Consider the following 12,976-nt stretch of genomic DNA (forward strand, 5'->3'; position numbering starts at 1 on the left):
GGGCTTTGTTTGTTTTGAGAGAGGGTATAATAGTCTTAGTAGTTTGGGCTGTCCTCTAACTCCTAATGTAGGTGAAGATGACCTTGAATTCCTGATCCCCCTACCTCTGCCTTCCAGGTGCTGGGATGACAGCTCTGGGCTGTCATAACTGGCTTTTTTTTTTCTTTAATTTTTCTGTGTACATAAAGAAAGAAGAGATTACTTTCTTACTTTTAGGATCAAGAAAGCACCAATGTAAGAGGGTAAAATAAGAGATTTCTTGGGTGTATTGAAGTCTCCAATGAAACTATGAATTTGATAAGGTGCAATTCAGTATGGAATTTCTTCAGGAATGCTCATCAGCCTGGAGATAGGCAGGAGTGTGAAGACTAGGGTACTTTGGACTCGGTAAATGATCTAGAGGAGACTGAACTGATCTTTTGGTCTTTTTAAGTGTGCTATGACTACAGATCCTGACTCTCTGGAGGTCCAGTTACTCACTTTTGTTTCCCTCAAATTTCTGGGTTTGGGGAAGTGACATTCTAATCAAACAAGAAAGCAGTTGATAAAACAAATCCTTAACTGACATTTAAGATGAAAGCTATAAACTGGTTATGGTGGTACAGGCCTCTACCAGCTGCATTTATTTGATTAAAACATTAGGACACACTCTTTATGCTTACTGTCCATTTGAATTTCCTTTCTTAAGAGGCTACATGAAATACTGATAAGCAGAGTCTTGTTGTAGTTCTGGCTGGCCTGGAACTTGCTATTTAGACCAGGCTGGCCTTGAACTCTTGGAGATCCACCTGCCTCTGCCTCCAGAGTGCTGGGAGTTAAAGGCGAGTGCTACGGCACCTGGCTCCCCCCATTTTTCATTTGAGCACTTTTTGCTGTATATTTTTTATTCAGCTAGGTCGGCACTTACATGACTGGGTTTGGAATCACTAAGGACATTCGCCACTTTCTGAGTGTGTGAGGGTGCTTCCCAAGAGGTTGAACTGAAGAACTACTCACAACGTCAGCATCATCATCCCATGGATTAGCAGCCAGGGCTGAATAAAAATCGAAGAAGGAATGGCAGCATATCCTGCTCTCTGCCTCCCAGTCTTTCCAGCTGTGAGTCCCAGCTGTGTGTTCTGCCTCCACGAACTCTGCCATGTCTTCCCACGGTGATGGACTGTGCTCTCTTAAACCATGAGCCAAGACAAATCCTTTTCTCCTTAAGTTGTTTCCTGTTGAGTATTTTGTCACTGTAAAAATCAGAGAAACCAATACAGTTGTTTCCCACATTGTTTAAGATATATACTCTTCTTTTGGTGTTCTACAACTTTTCAGTTTTCTCTAAATTTTTTTTTTTTTTTTTTGAGAATGGTCTTGATATGAATCTCAAGCTGGTCTCCAATGAAGAGTGTCATGCCTCACTCTTCTGGCTTTTAGAATATCAGGCATGCATCTCCATACCCACCATCTATTATTTCTAGACAGAGTCTCAGGTGCTCAAGCTGGCCTTGAACTCTTGATTCTCCTTCCTCCAGTGAGTGCTAAGATTACAGCCATTTGCCATCCCAGCCTTTTCATGTGTGTGGTGCTGGGATCAATCCCTGGGCCTCCATTGCATGCTAGGCAGGTATCCCACCCACCAACTAAGCTGTTATCTCATACCCTACCTTTAACTTTTTCACATTTAAATCTTGAACTTATGTTTTCGAGGCAAAGATCTCATGTAAACCTATAAATTTGGTATGTACCCCAAGTTGGCTGTAAAGTCCGGATACTTTTGCTTTCCCACTAAGTTCTTGAGATTTGGTTATTTTGGTCATTGTTATGAATAGGGCTTATTTTCTTTCTCATTTTTTGTTTGCTTCCCTAAAATATTTTCCATCTCTATTATAACTAGGCATTTGTCTAGACTCCCCCCCCAAAAAAAATTACTGTTCCTTTCATCCAGCCATTGTATCCTAATTCTAGGTTAGTGTGTGTGTGTGTGTGTGTGTGTGTGTTTGTGTTATACAGGTATCTTGTGCAGAAGCCAACGTCAATGTCTTTTTCTATCACCCTTGCTTATTTCTTTGAGGTATGGTCTCTCCCTGTAACTGGAGCTCATTTTTTTATCTTTCTCCCCCACCCTCACCCCACCAGACTGAGAGCTATCAAACCCCAGATTTTTTTGTTTCCTCCATACCCCCATTCTGCCTCCAACAGTGTTGCAGTTACTGGCAAGCCTTGTTTGTCGCATGAGTCCTGGGGTCCAAGTTCAGGTCCTGATGCTTGTACGGCAGGCATTCTTAATCAGTAAGCCATGTCTCCAACTCTTTAGTTTATCCTTTTCAGATCTGTAGTCTCCTGTGCTCCGGAAATAAAGTGCTAGCTCCGGGACTTGCTAGCTTTATGACTGTGCCACAGTGCTGACTTTGTAGGCTACCCTGAAGGGTCTCTAAGGAACCTATGAGAAGCTGCCTATGACTCATGATGGCTTTGTTCAGGCGTCATGGATGACAACACAATGCAGCAGCTCCTGGTGTCCGAGTTCTCAGCATTCTGCTATCTTCCAGTCTCCCTTTCCCCCCAGAGTCCTTCTGTGCTCCTTTTTTCCGTTTTTATTCCAAGTGTAATTCAGACACATTTACCACCTAAAAACAAAACAAACTCACCAGGATTGGTGGGAAACAAGAATGGCAGCTTATCTTGGATTCTTGAGGGGGCTTTCAGCTTGTCCACTCTGACTGTAGACACAGTTTGACCTTAGTTTGATCTTATCGGGTTTCAAAAATTCCACTCCTTTATTTTATTGCTTTAAATTTATCCGTGTAGAACAGGATCACCTTGAAACTACTGCTCCTCAGGCCTCCACTACCTTCTGAGTGCTGCCATTACATTAACGTTATGTCCCTCCTGGGCGCTGAACCCAGGACTTCATGAATCCTAGGCAATCAATCTACCAACCGAGCTACAAAACCAGCTCCTTTGTTTTTCGAGGTAGGTCTCATATAGCCCAGGCGGGCCTCGAACTCCTGATTTTCCTGGTCTCCATTTCCCAAAAGTCAGGATTACAGATATGTACTGATTCATTTGAGATGTTCATTAAAGATTTCTAGAAGAATATTAAAGATTTCTAGAGTTTATTAAAGATTTCTAGAAGATTATTAAAGATTTCTAGAGTTTCCAGGAATCACAGTCAGGCAGTATATGCAGTTTCATCTCCTTCCTGCTGTTCCAACTACTGCCTTCAAAGTGCCAAACAGCTAAAATCGTTTCCGGGGTCCCTCCCGGCGGAGGCTGAGTCAGAAAAACCGGAAACTCACACCCCTTCCCCAGCGTCCCCTCCCTGCCGCGCCTGCGCGTCACTCGGCGGCGGCGCGCTCGCCCGAGGCATTATGGTAGTTGTAGTCCCGCCACGGTGAGACTTTGGCGCCCACAGTCCCGTGACCCCGCTGCGCCTCAGCCCCACCCCTCAGTGTCCCTCCAGGGCCGCCGCGGGGCCTGCGTACCGGGGCGCGGCGTTCGGGTCAAGTCAGCTGTCTCTCTGTGGGCAAAGGGCGGAAGCCGGAGCAGCCTGGGGCGGAGCTTCGCACGGAGCGAACGCCCGCCCGCCCGTCCTACGTGCTCGTTCGCCTCCGTCCGCTGCGCGCGAGCCGTGAGTCCCCGCGGCGGGCGGCGGCGGCGGCGTTGGCCGAAGGCGGAGGCGGTGGAGGAGAGCCCGCGGCTGCCGCGGCGACAGCGAGATGGCGGAGACCGTAGCGGACACCCGGCGGCTGATCACCAAGCCGCAGAACCTGAACGACGCCTACGGGCCGCCCAGCAACTTCCTCGAGATCGATGTGAGCAACCCGCAGACCGTGGGGGTCGGCCGGGGCCGCTTCACCACCTACGAGATCAGGGTCAAGGTGAGGCACCCGCCCCGCTCCCGCCACCCTCGGGTCGCGGCCGTTCGCCCCCGCCGTTCCCGGGTGGGGGTCCCCGAGTTGTCAGCGGCTGCCCAGGCCAGACCGTGCTGCAGACGCCCTGGGCAGCCTGTCTACGGACGGAGGCAAGAGCCTGGCTCTCTCCCTCCTTGGACGGTTTGTATGGGGACCAGCCCGCTGGCTCTGGCAGAAGGTGCTGGAAGAGGAGGGCGTGGGTTGATCTCTGCTCGCCTCTCGAGCAGCTCAGCTGGGCATGACATTTGAGTTGAAGAGGTAGATCTTTCGAGAACACTAGTCTCCGAAAAAGGCAGCTAGGTGTGACTGGGGGAAAGGGAGCTGTGCAAAGTTGAAGCCCTCCCTCCTTCCCTCTGCCTCTCTCTTTTTCCTGGACGCTAACCAAGACGTGGCCAAGCCAAGCTTAGCTGGTCTTTCCAGGCCTTTCTCAAGCTACAAGACTAACCTGGGTCTCACGCTTCTCTGAGCAGAACTTGACGGGAGTTCGCAAGAGCCTGACAAATATTTTGGTAGGGCCGAACCAAGCCATAACAGTGGTGGGGAATGGTTGACCTTAGTGTTCAGGGCTGTAGTCCTGCTGAAGGCCTAGGTGTGGGGAATGTCACCTACCTCCGTATCCAAGATAACAACTTGCCTAGGAAGGACATACTTACTCATTTAAATACCTTGCCCTCTTAATTTGTAGATTTTCACTTCACTTAAATGAAGGAATCAGCTGAAATAGAAACATACATTTAAAATTTCATAACTAGTATTTTTTTTTTGGCAAAAAGTAATTAAGATTATTTGAAAGATGTTAATGAAAACACTGCCTTTTACTCTGCAAGTTCAGGAATAAAGGTTTTGTCCACATTTGAAAAAATTTTATTTTACCAATTCATTACTAAAAACTAAATACTAAAAATAACTGTAAGATAGTTTTGGCCTCAGAGGAATCATAACAAGTAATAATTACTGTTACTGTTAGCACTTAAATAAAGACATTTCTCATTAACTGTGTGTGTTAAACAAAATTTGCCATACTAGTCATTTTTAAGTTGTGTGGCTCAGCATTGCTACTTAGGTTGTGAAACTTAAACACTTCTTAAGAATGATTCTTATGTAATTAATGACTTGGGAAAAAGTTAATCATCAAACTTTTTTTTTTTTTTTTTGAGACAGAATCTCACATGCAGGCCCTGGCTGGCCTTGAACTTGCTATATAGACCAGGCGCTGGCCCCAACTGCTACAGTTAAAGCCACGTGTCTCCACGTCTGTTGAATCTTTTAAGATAGTAATAGCTTGATCTTTCAAGCTATTCTTTGAACTGTATAGATCTGTAAAACATGAGCCAAATAAGTATCTTGTTATCCAAAAACTGCGAAATTCAGGCTCTAGTACACCTAGGGAGATACATTCTTATACAAGCCAGTTTTTAAAGGAGAGTTTGTATGTTTATTTGTGTGTTTGTTTGTTTATGGTTTCCCAGGATTTCTCTGTGTAGCCTTGACTGTCCTGGAATTTTGTAGGCCAGGCTGGCCTCCAACTCACAGAGATTGACCTGCTTCTGCCTCCTGAGTCCTGGTATTACAGGAATGCGACACCACCTCCTGGCAGTAAATGGCGATAATTTTAAGGGCTAGAGAGAGGGCTCAATGATTAAGAACACTTACTGCTCTGGCAGAGGATGTGAGTTCAGTTCCCAGCATGCACATCTGATGGATGACACCTCCAGTAACCCCAGCTCCAGGGAATCCAATGCCCTCTTCTGGTCTCCTTGAGCACCTTCACACACATGGCACACACAGACATACATAAAATTTGTTTTACTAATAATTTTTTTTTTAAACTTTTTTGGGAATAGTTTTTTTTTGTCTTTAGCATATGGTCTGTCACTAAGAAGAACTTCCTCTTTTCCCTTCATTCACCAGCATGTTTTTTCCTTGTGCTAGCATGAAACTAAGTATTCCTGTTTCTAAACTTCCATAGCTAGTGCTTCCTGTCACACAGTTGGGCTTGATCGGCCTCCACTTCCTCCACTTAATAGCTTAGTGCCTTTCTTGCTGAGTACATTGTTAAATAGATCCTAGTGTGATGATTCTCATTCCAAAAATACATGAGACCTTATTACCAAATAGTGAGTATGCATGTAATTATTAACGGCCTGGCATGTACATAGAAAACAGTCCTTTTTAAGAGTGATTAGTGAGTTAGATAATTAAATAAATTGTATACCTCCTCTGGTTTATTTTTATTATAAGCCAGTTGGTTGTGTGTTAATGACTGTTACAGTCAGAAATACTGGTACCCAATAATAACGTAATTGAGGTTTTAATGTGTACAAAATATTGATGTAGTTTCTCTTAGTATGTAATGTAGTAACTGGAAACTCAGGACACCATGTAGGTTTGCTTTATTTGTTTGTTTGTTTGAGACAGGGTTTCTCTGTGTAGCCTTGGCGGGGGGTCTGGACTTACTCTGTAGACCAGGCTGGCCTTGAACTCACAGATCTGCCTGCCTCTGCCTCCCTGAGTGCTGGGATTACAGGCGTGAGCCACCATACCCAGCCAAGAGGCTTTATTTAAGCAGCATATGATTTTTTGAGAGTAATCATGATTTGTATTAAGGTAGAATGAGCTGGATGTGCTAGCACATATCTTTAATCCCAGTACTTGGGTGGCAGAGGCAGGCAGATCTCTGAGTTCGAGGCCAGCCTGGACTACATAGTTCCAGCATGGGGGAGGGGGGGAAGAGTAGAATGGCCATGAGATGAATACATTTATCATTTTGTAATTTTATTTATTACTATTCTAAACTGTTGATATTCTCCCTAGTTCTACTGCTTGCCTTTTGCTATTGAATTTATCATGTAGGAAGCCATTTTATTATCTCAGAGTTTGGGCCCTTAAACTATCTTATAGTTACTCTCTAATTCTAGTCTTGAGAAAAATGTCCAATTTCACAGGGTCTGATTGAAATTGCTCCAATTCACAGGGTAATTTTATCTAGATGGTGGCACTTTAGAATACAAGTTTCCCAATCTCCATTTATCTTTCTCGTTTGAGAATGGTGTTTAAGACTATTAGGATCACTTGATTAGTATCTCTCAGCTTCTGAAAATAATTGGCACAGTGTTAATGTTTTTTTAAATTGTTGTAATGGGTAGGTAGGGCAGAGAGCACCATACATGATTAAAGGTCTGGGAAAGCTCAGTGTCTACATTATTTGGCATATTAAAGAGAAGGCTGAAAAGGAAATTGAGCCATTGCTTATGAAGTTTGTGTTAATATGTTGTCTGGGGATTTTCAGTTACCCTCAGATCTGCTATTTTACCTGGAGACAATTGAGATGCTTTCCTGAGGTTTGAGCTAGCATTGGGTATAAAGAATATGTACCATTTCCTGACAGGATGAGGTACAAAAAAAGTAAAATTCTTTCTTTTCAAGAAATGGATCCTTGGTAGTCACCCCTACCTCCCAGGATTGGATAATGTAGTGACTGGCACCCATTACTCAAAGTCTGGCCCTTTTTAGATATAAATATATTTTCAATGAAAAGTCAACAGGCAGTTACGTGTGTGTGTGTATGTATGTTGCAGTTGACTTACTAAAATGGATTCCTTATCAAAAGACTATTTGATATGGAAGTATTCTTTCCTTGAGGCAAGTCTGATATAAGAAAAGAAGCCATGTTGTTTAGTACCTTACTAAATAGCCATTTGAAATTTACATTCAAGGTTAAAGCCTAATACTAATGCAGGTTGAGAAAAGTTTTATCAAGGGAGATGCTTCGTAGAAATAGAGTGGCTGGTTTTCCAACGAACCTTTCCCCAGCACTTAGGAGGCAGAGGCCAGCCTGGGCTACCCAAAGAGACCCTGTGTCAAGTAGCAGCTTGATGCCTTCACCATTCTAAAGATGTATAGGTTGTTTTCTTTGGGGTCAGACCTCCGATACTAAATTTGGAAATCAATTATTTAAGACTTGAAAATATTTTATTAAAGGGTCAAAATAGTATTTATTCTGATTTTTGAGGAAGGGTTGGCCTCCAGCTCACTAGTAGCTGAAGATGGCTTTTAGTTCCTGATCCTTCATTTCTGAAGTGCTATATTATAGGCTTGTACCACCATGCCTGGCCAAAATAGTATTTTAGCTCGTAGAGTTCCACTGCCTCTATCTTTAAAGTACTGAGATTGAGGACGTGTGCCACTATGTCCAACTGAAACTCGGGTCATTAAAAAAATACATTTATTTTATTTGTATGAATGACTGTGGTCCACATTCATGTTGGGTGCCTTCAGAGGTCAGAAGATGTTAGATCTTCTGGTACTGAAGTTAAGGTGTTCGTAAGCCACTTATGTGGATGCTAAGAATTGAACCCAGGTTCTCTGCAAGAGCAAGTACTCTAGACTCCTGAGCCCAGATCAGGTTATTTTGATGCCAGAGGATAGTTGCCCAATCTAAGTAGCTCTTTTCACTTAGTCAGTTAGCCCTGACTTTGTTTTCTTTTTTGAGACAGGGTCTTCACTGGCCTTGAACTCCCAGAGGTCCTGCCTCTGCTTCCTGAGTGGTGGGATTAAAGGGGTGTACCATGATACCCAGCTGAAATATTTTCTAGTATACGTTTGAAATCAGATGTAATCAACTTCTGAAGAATACATTTTTTTAGATTTAATTTTTATGTGTGTGAATATTCTGTGTGTGTCTGGTGGTACCCACAGAAGTCAGAAGAGACCACTGGGTCTCCTAGAACTGGAGTTTTGGATGGTTGTGAACCACCATGTGGGTGCTGGGAACTGAATCTGGGTCAGCTACAAGAACAGCAAGTGCTCTTAACTACTGAGCCATCGCGCCTGAGCCCTGCACTTGACTTTTTTGCATCTCCATTAAGTGGAGTCACTTATATTCATGGCAGAAGAGTCTAGTTTAACACCAGCCTTAGAGAACGTGATGAAAGTGGGCATTTAAAAAGGAGCCCTTTTGCTTTCTATTGGATAATTAGAAACTCAGATCTATATTATTCAACTTAAAGTTTTTAGAAACAAAGGCATAAAACTTGTCTCCCACCCAGAGGAAATTGTCTTGTTTAATGCCCAAGAGATGTTGTGGTTATAACCTAAGTATTTTGGTTTGGGCTACAATTTTTTTTTTTATTCAAAAATACATTAAATTTGTTGTATCTACACCCTAATTTTGGTGTGTTGAGATGTTTGAACCCTTTGAAGGACATTCCAGTGTTGGCATGCTTGAGATGTAGAAGTTGGCATCAGTAGATGAGATGTGCCTAGGAAAGCAGCTGGAAGGATGAACAAATTCTGTGCTGTGAAGAGGGGACCCGAAGGAGAGGGTTAAAGCTGCAAAGTGGAGGGATTTCTCACTTGATAACCTATTATGTAAGTCAACCTCTGATTCAGGCAAGCAGAGGAGATAAAAGCCCAGTTTTGCAGATGTAAAGGCTGAGACCGATTCCCTGTTGCTTTTCATCTCTGTAGTGCCTTTATCTTTGTTGTTTTTTATTTCTGTGTGCTTCTTTGTACATCGGTATGTACATGGCTATGGAGACCAGAGGGTCACCTCCAGTGGGTGTTGTTTCTCAGGAGCTGTATACCTTATCTTGTTTTGTTGGTTTTGTGAGACAGCATCCTTCTTGCTAGCCTGGAACATGCTGAGCTTGAAGTCACAGAGATCCTCCTGCCTCTGTCTCCAAGTGCAGGGATTACAAGTGTGCAAAAACACCCAGCTCAGCCACTGGGCTTTTTTGAGAAGGTAAATTTCCTTTGTACCTAGAGCTTGAGTCCCCGAGGCTGGCTGCCCATGGCTCTCCCTGTCCTGCTTCCCCAGCCCCAGGATTACAGCATTTACTCTGCTCATCTTTTCACCTGTGTTCCAGGGGTCCAGTATGGGTCTTTGCATGGCAGACACTTTACTGACTGAGCTATTTCCCTGGCCTCCCTTTTTGCTTTTTTGCAGTAAGTCAGTGTCTTACTGTGTAGCACAATCTGAGCTTGAACTGTTTCTCCTACCGCGTCTTGGGTGCTGGGCAATAGGTGTTCCCCATGCCTGTGCTAGAAAACAGAATCTTATTGTGTGAACCAGGCTGGCCAGTACCTCACAGCTATCCACCTGCTTTTGCTACCCTGGTACTGGAATGAAAGGCATGCTCCACCATGGCTAGCAGCTTTCTCAGCCTTACTAAAAGCCTCTGCCCCAGTGTACTTGCATCGAGTGAGTGGAGTTCTGTTGTAGTCAGGCCTTTCATGTACTTCCTCTTTGCAAGAGCAGTTGTCCTTTAGCAGCCTCATCTGGCTATCCTAACTTACTCCATAGCACTCAGCTTTAATGTCCCCTTTGTAGAGATTTTGCTGATCCTGCCATCGTAGACTGGCTTTACTTCCTGTGTGCCTTAGTTGCCCTGTTTCATGTTTGTGGCTTTCTCTGGTTCCTGTATCTTATACTAGAAGCTCTACCCTTGCTCCACAACACTGCTTGGCACATAAAGGCACCTGGATTCAATGAAGGTTCAGGATATTAACTTGCTGAAGGTCATAACTATTAGTGGTGAAAGTGGGATTTAAATTTAGATTTTTCTGATAGAATCTATACCGGTTCTCTCACACTCACACATTCATGTCATGGAGAGCTTTTAAGCCCCATGAGAGATACTCTTAATTGGCTAGATGAGGTTTAGGCAGTGGTTGTTTTAACAAGCACCCCAGCAAGGCACTTAGGAGACCTAAAACGAGGAATTTTCTTAGTGTGCTCTGTGCTGTCTCACTGAGGAATACACAGCTACAATTGTTGGTAGCCTTGATGGGCTTGAAAGGGTTCTGAAATAGTAATAAATGCACTAAACAATAATGGCAGACCCTAATAACAACAAAAACCCATGGATAATTTTCAAAGATAGAAAACTTGTTCTGAAGGAGAGGCAAATTAGTAGGGTAAATAATGTCAGCTTCTACAGCCTGAGTATTTGAAAGGAAAGACCCAGACTGTATTCACCTAAGCCAGGTGTTTTTGCCTCTAGGCATGTCTAGTCTGTGTCATGAAAGTAAGCCAGAAATTAAGAAAAGACAGATGTGTGTTTAAGAAAACAATCTTAGAGTAGTTTTTGTGGACCAGCTGCTTGATTGACTGCTTAGAATACTGAGTTTAATAAAACATGAGTCCTTCATTAAATTTATACCCATTCTTGGACTTGAATCCAAGAATCTGTAATCCTAGCTTTTGGGAGGTTCACAGGAGGATTGATAGGAGTTTGAAGCCAGCCTGGGCTACATAGTGAATTCCAGGCATGCTGGGCTGTTCAGTGAGACTCTCAAAAAACAAAAACAAAAATAAAACAAGGTTATACCATCCTAAAACAGGACTAGATTTTTCCATCAGAGTTTTTGTTTGTTTGTTTTTGTTTTTCACAACCATCCCATACATGAGCGTTTATAAACTTCTGTGTGACAAGTACTGTACTGGTTAGGTGCCTGAGTAAAGATCAGGGGACCTGAAAAGCTTAGATTGGGGCCTGGGTATACTGGTGCACACTTTTATTCCAGCATAGGCACCTGTGCCAGCCACTCCTGAACACATGTACAAAGCTAGTCACGATGGCAGTGGGGAAGTGCAGATGGAAGAGCCCTAGAGCTTGCTGGCGAGCCTCCCTTCCCCCCAATCTAAGAGGCCTAGGTCCTGGGAGAGACTGTTTCCAACATGGATAGATCCTGACAAACAGTACTCAAGATTGACCTCTGGCCTCCACGAGCATCTGAGTGTGTATGTGTGTGTGTGTGCAAGCATATAGACGAGGTGAGGAGAAGGAAAGAGGTAAGTTCAGTTCCAGCTTGGTGCACACCTTGTAAAAATGTGTAGTGAGAACCCACGTCCAGCCAGGAGTCTGAGTCTGAGTGCAGTAGATGGGCCAGTAGAGGGAGCACCCATGTTTGCTGTCCTGCCCTCCAGCATCTTGGTTTATAGACCTGCCTGGGTCATGTCAATACTAAGAGTGGATTCTGACCACTTGATTGCCCCAGCACCCCTTGTCTGAGTGAAACAGTTCTCTACTGTCTTTTGGCTCCTCCTCCTCCTCCTCCCTGATCCCTTTTCATTTTTTCATTTTTCTTCCCTTTAGTCTGCCCTTCTGCCTCATCACATATGCTCTGTTACCCTCTTGTTTGTTTCTCCCCCTTTACACCTTTTTCGTCTTGTTCATAGTCCCTTTTCCACTTCCGTATCTCCCCACATAGGTACACATAAATCAGTTTTCAGTGGTACGTGAGGGAATGTAGTATTTGTCTTTCCAAATCCAGCTTACCATTATTTCCATTTATTCTATTTGCCATTTCCATTTATTTTCCTGCAGTGTCATAGTTATATTCTTTACAGCTACAGCGAATAAACTTCCATGTCATGTGATTACCACATTTTTTTTAATTAATTAATCTGTTACTGTACACCTAGGCTGGTTCTGCACACGAGCAGTCATGCATAGTGCAGCTGCCTCTGTGGTGCGCTGGTGGAGAATCTTAGACTTGAAGAGTGGGATAGCTAGATCACAGAATCAGTGACCCTCCATACTAGCAACTGTCCGTGTTGTGACACCCACACAGCTGCACCACCTTTATTTTATTTTTGGCAATGGTAGCCATTCTGACTGGGGTGAGATAGACATTTCATTTGTTTATTGTGTTTGTTTGTTTTTGTGTGAAGGTGTCAGTGCACACATACCATGGTTTACTTGTAGGTTCCAGAGGGTAACTTCCGGGGGTGTGTGTCTGTTTTCTTCTTTCACCATTTGGTCCTGAGGATGAAGTCAGGTTGTCAGATGTTAGGGCAGGTAACATTATCTGCGGAGCCCTCTCCTTGCCCTCAGAAAGAGCACTTTAAATTTGCATTCTCCTGATGGCTAAAGGTATTGAACGCTTTTCATTAGCCTTTTGTGTGTCTTCTTTGAGAACTGTCTTTTCCATTTATGGATGGTTGAGTTGGCTTTTGGTGTTTAATTATTGGAGTTCCTATGCCAGGTGAAGGGAGGTGACATATGACATGTATATGACATGTGCCCACTGCAGCTGCTTTCTGTGCTCCTGATGCTGCCTGGAAGACTGCT

At 43.7% G+C, this 12,976-nt stretch overlaps 1 protein-coding gene and 1 long non-coding RNA gene across 3 annotated transcripts in view; one reads left to right on the plus strand and one right to left on the minus strand.

Moving 5' to 3' along the window:
• Positions 1-591: 591 nt before the first annotated feature.
• LOC132649584 (uncharacterized) lies at positions 592-3,391 on the minus strand. The gene is made up of 2 exons (XR_009588087.1): positions 2,165-3,391; positions 592-1,232 (listed from the first exon to the last, which is right to left on the minus strand). It is a non-coding gene; the product is annotated as an uncharacterized LOC132649584 (long non-coding RNA).
• A 19-nt stretch (positions 3,392-3,410) lies between these two features.
• Positions 3,411-12,976, plus strand: part of Snx3 (sorting nexin 3) — a 37,837-nt gene continuing 28,271 nt past the window's right edge. Inside the window, exon 1 of one of the 2 annotated variants that reach the window (XM_021644374.2) lies at positions 3,411-3,866. In XM_021644374.2, the coding sequence (XP_021500049.1) occupies positions 3,705-3,866 (162 nt within the window). In that variant the 5' untranslated portion in view covers positions 3,411-3,704. The remainder of the gene's footprint in view (positions 3,867-12,976) is intronic. The other variant, XM_021644375.2, reaches the window with a different exon arrangement.

This window comes from Meriones unguiculatus, chromosome 20, assembly GCF_030254825.1.
Source record: "Meriones unguiculatus strain TT.TT164.6M chromosome 20, Bangor_MerUng_6.1, whole genome shotgun sequence".
Taxonomy (NCBI): Eukaryota; Metazoa; Chordata; class Mammalia; order Rodentia; family Muridae; genus Meriones; species Meriones unguiculatus.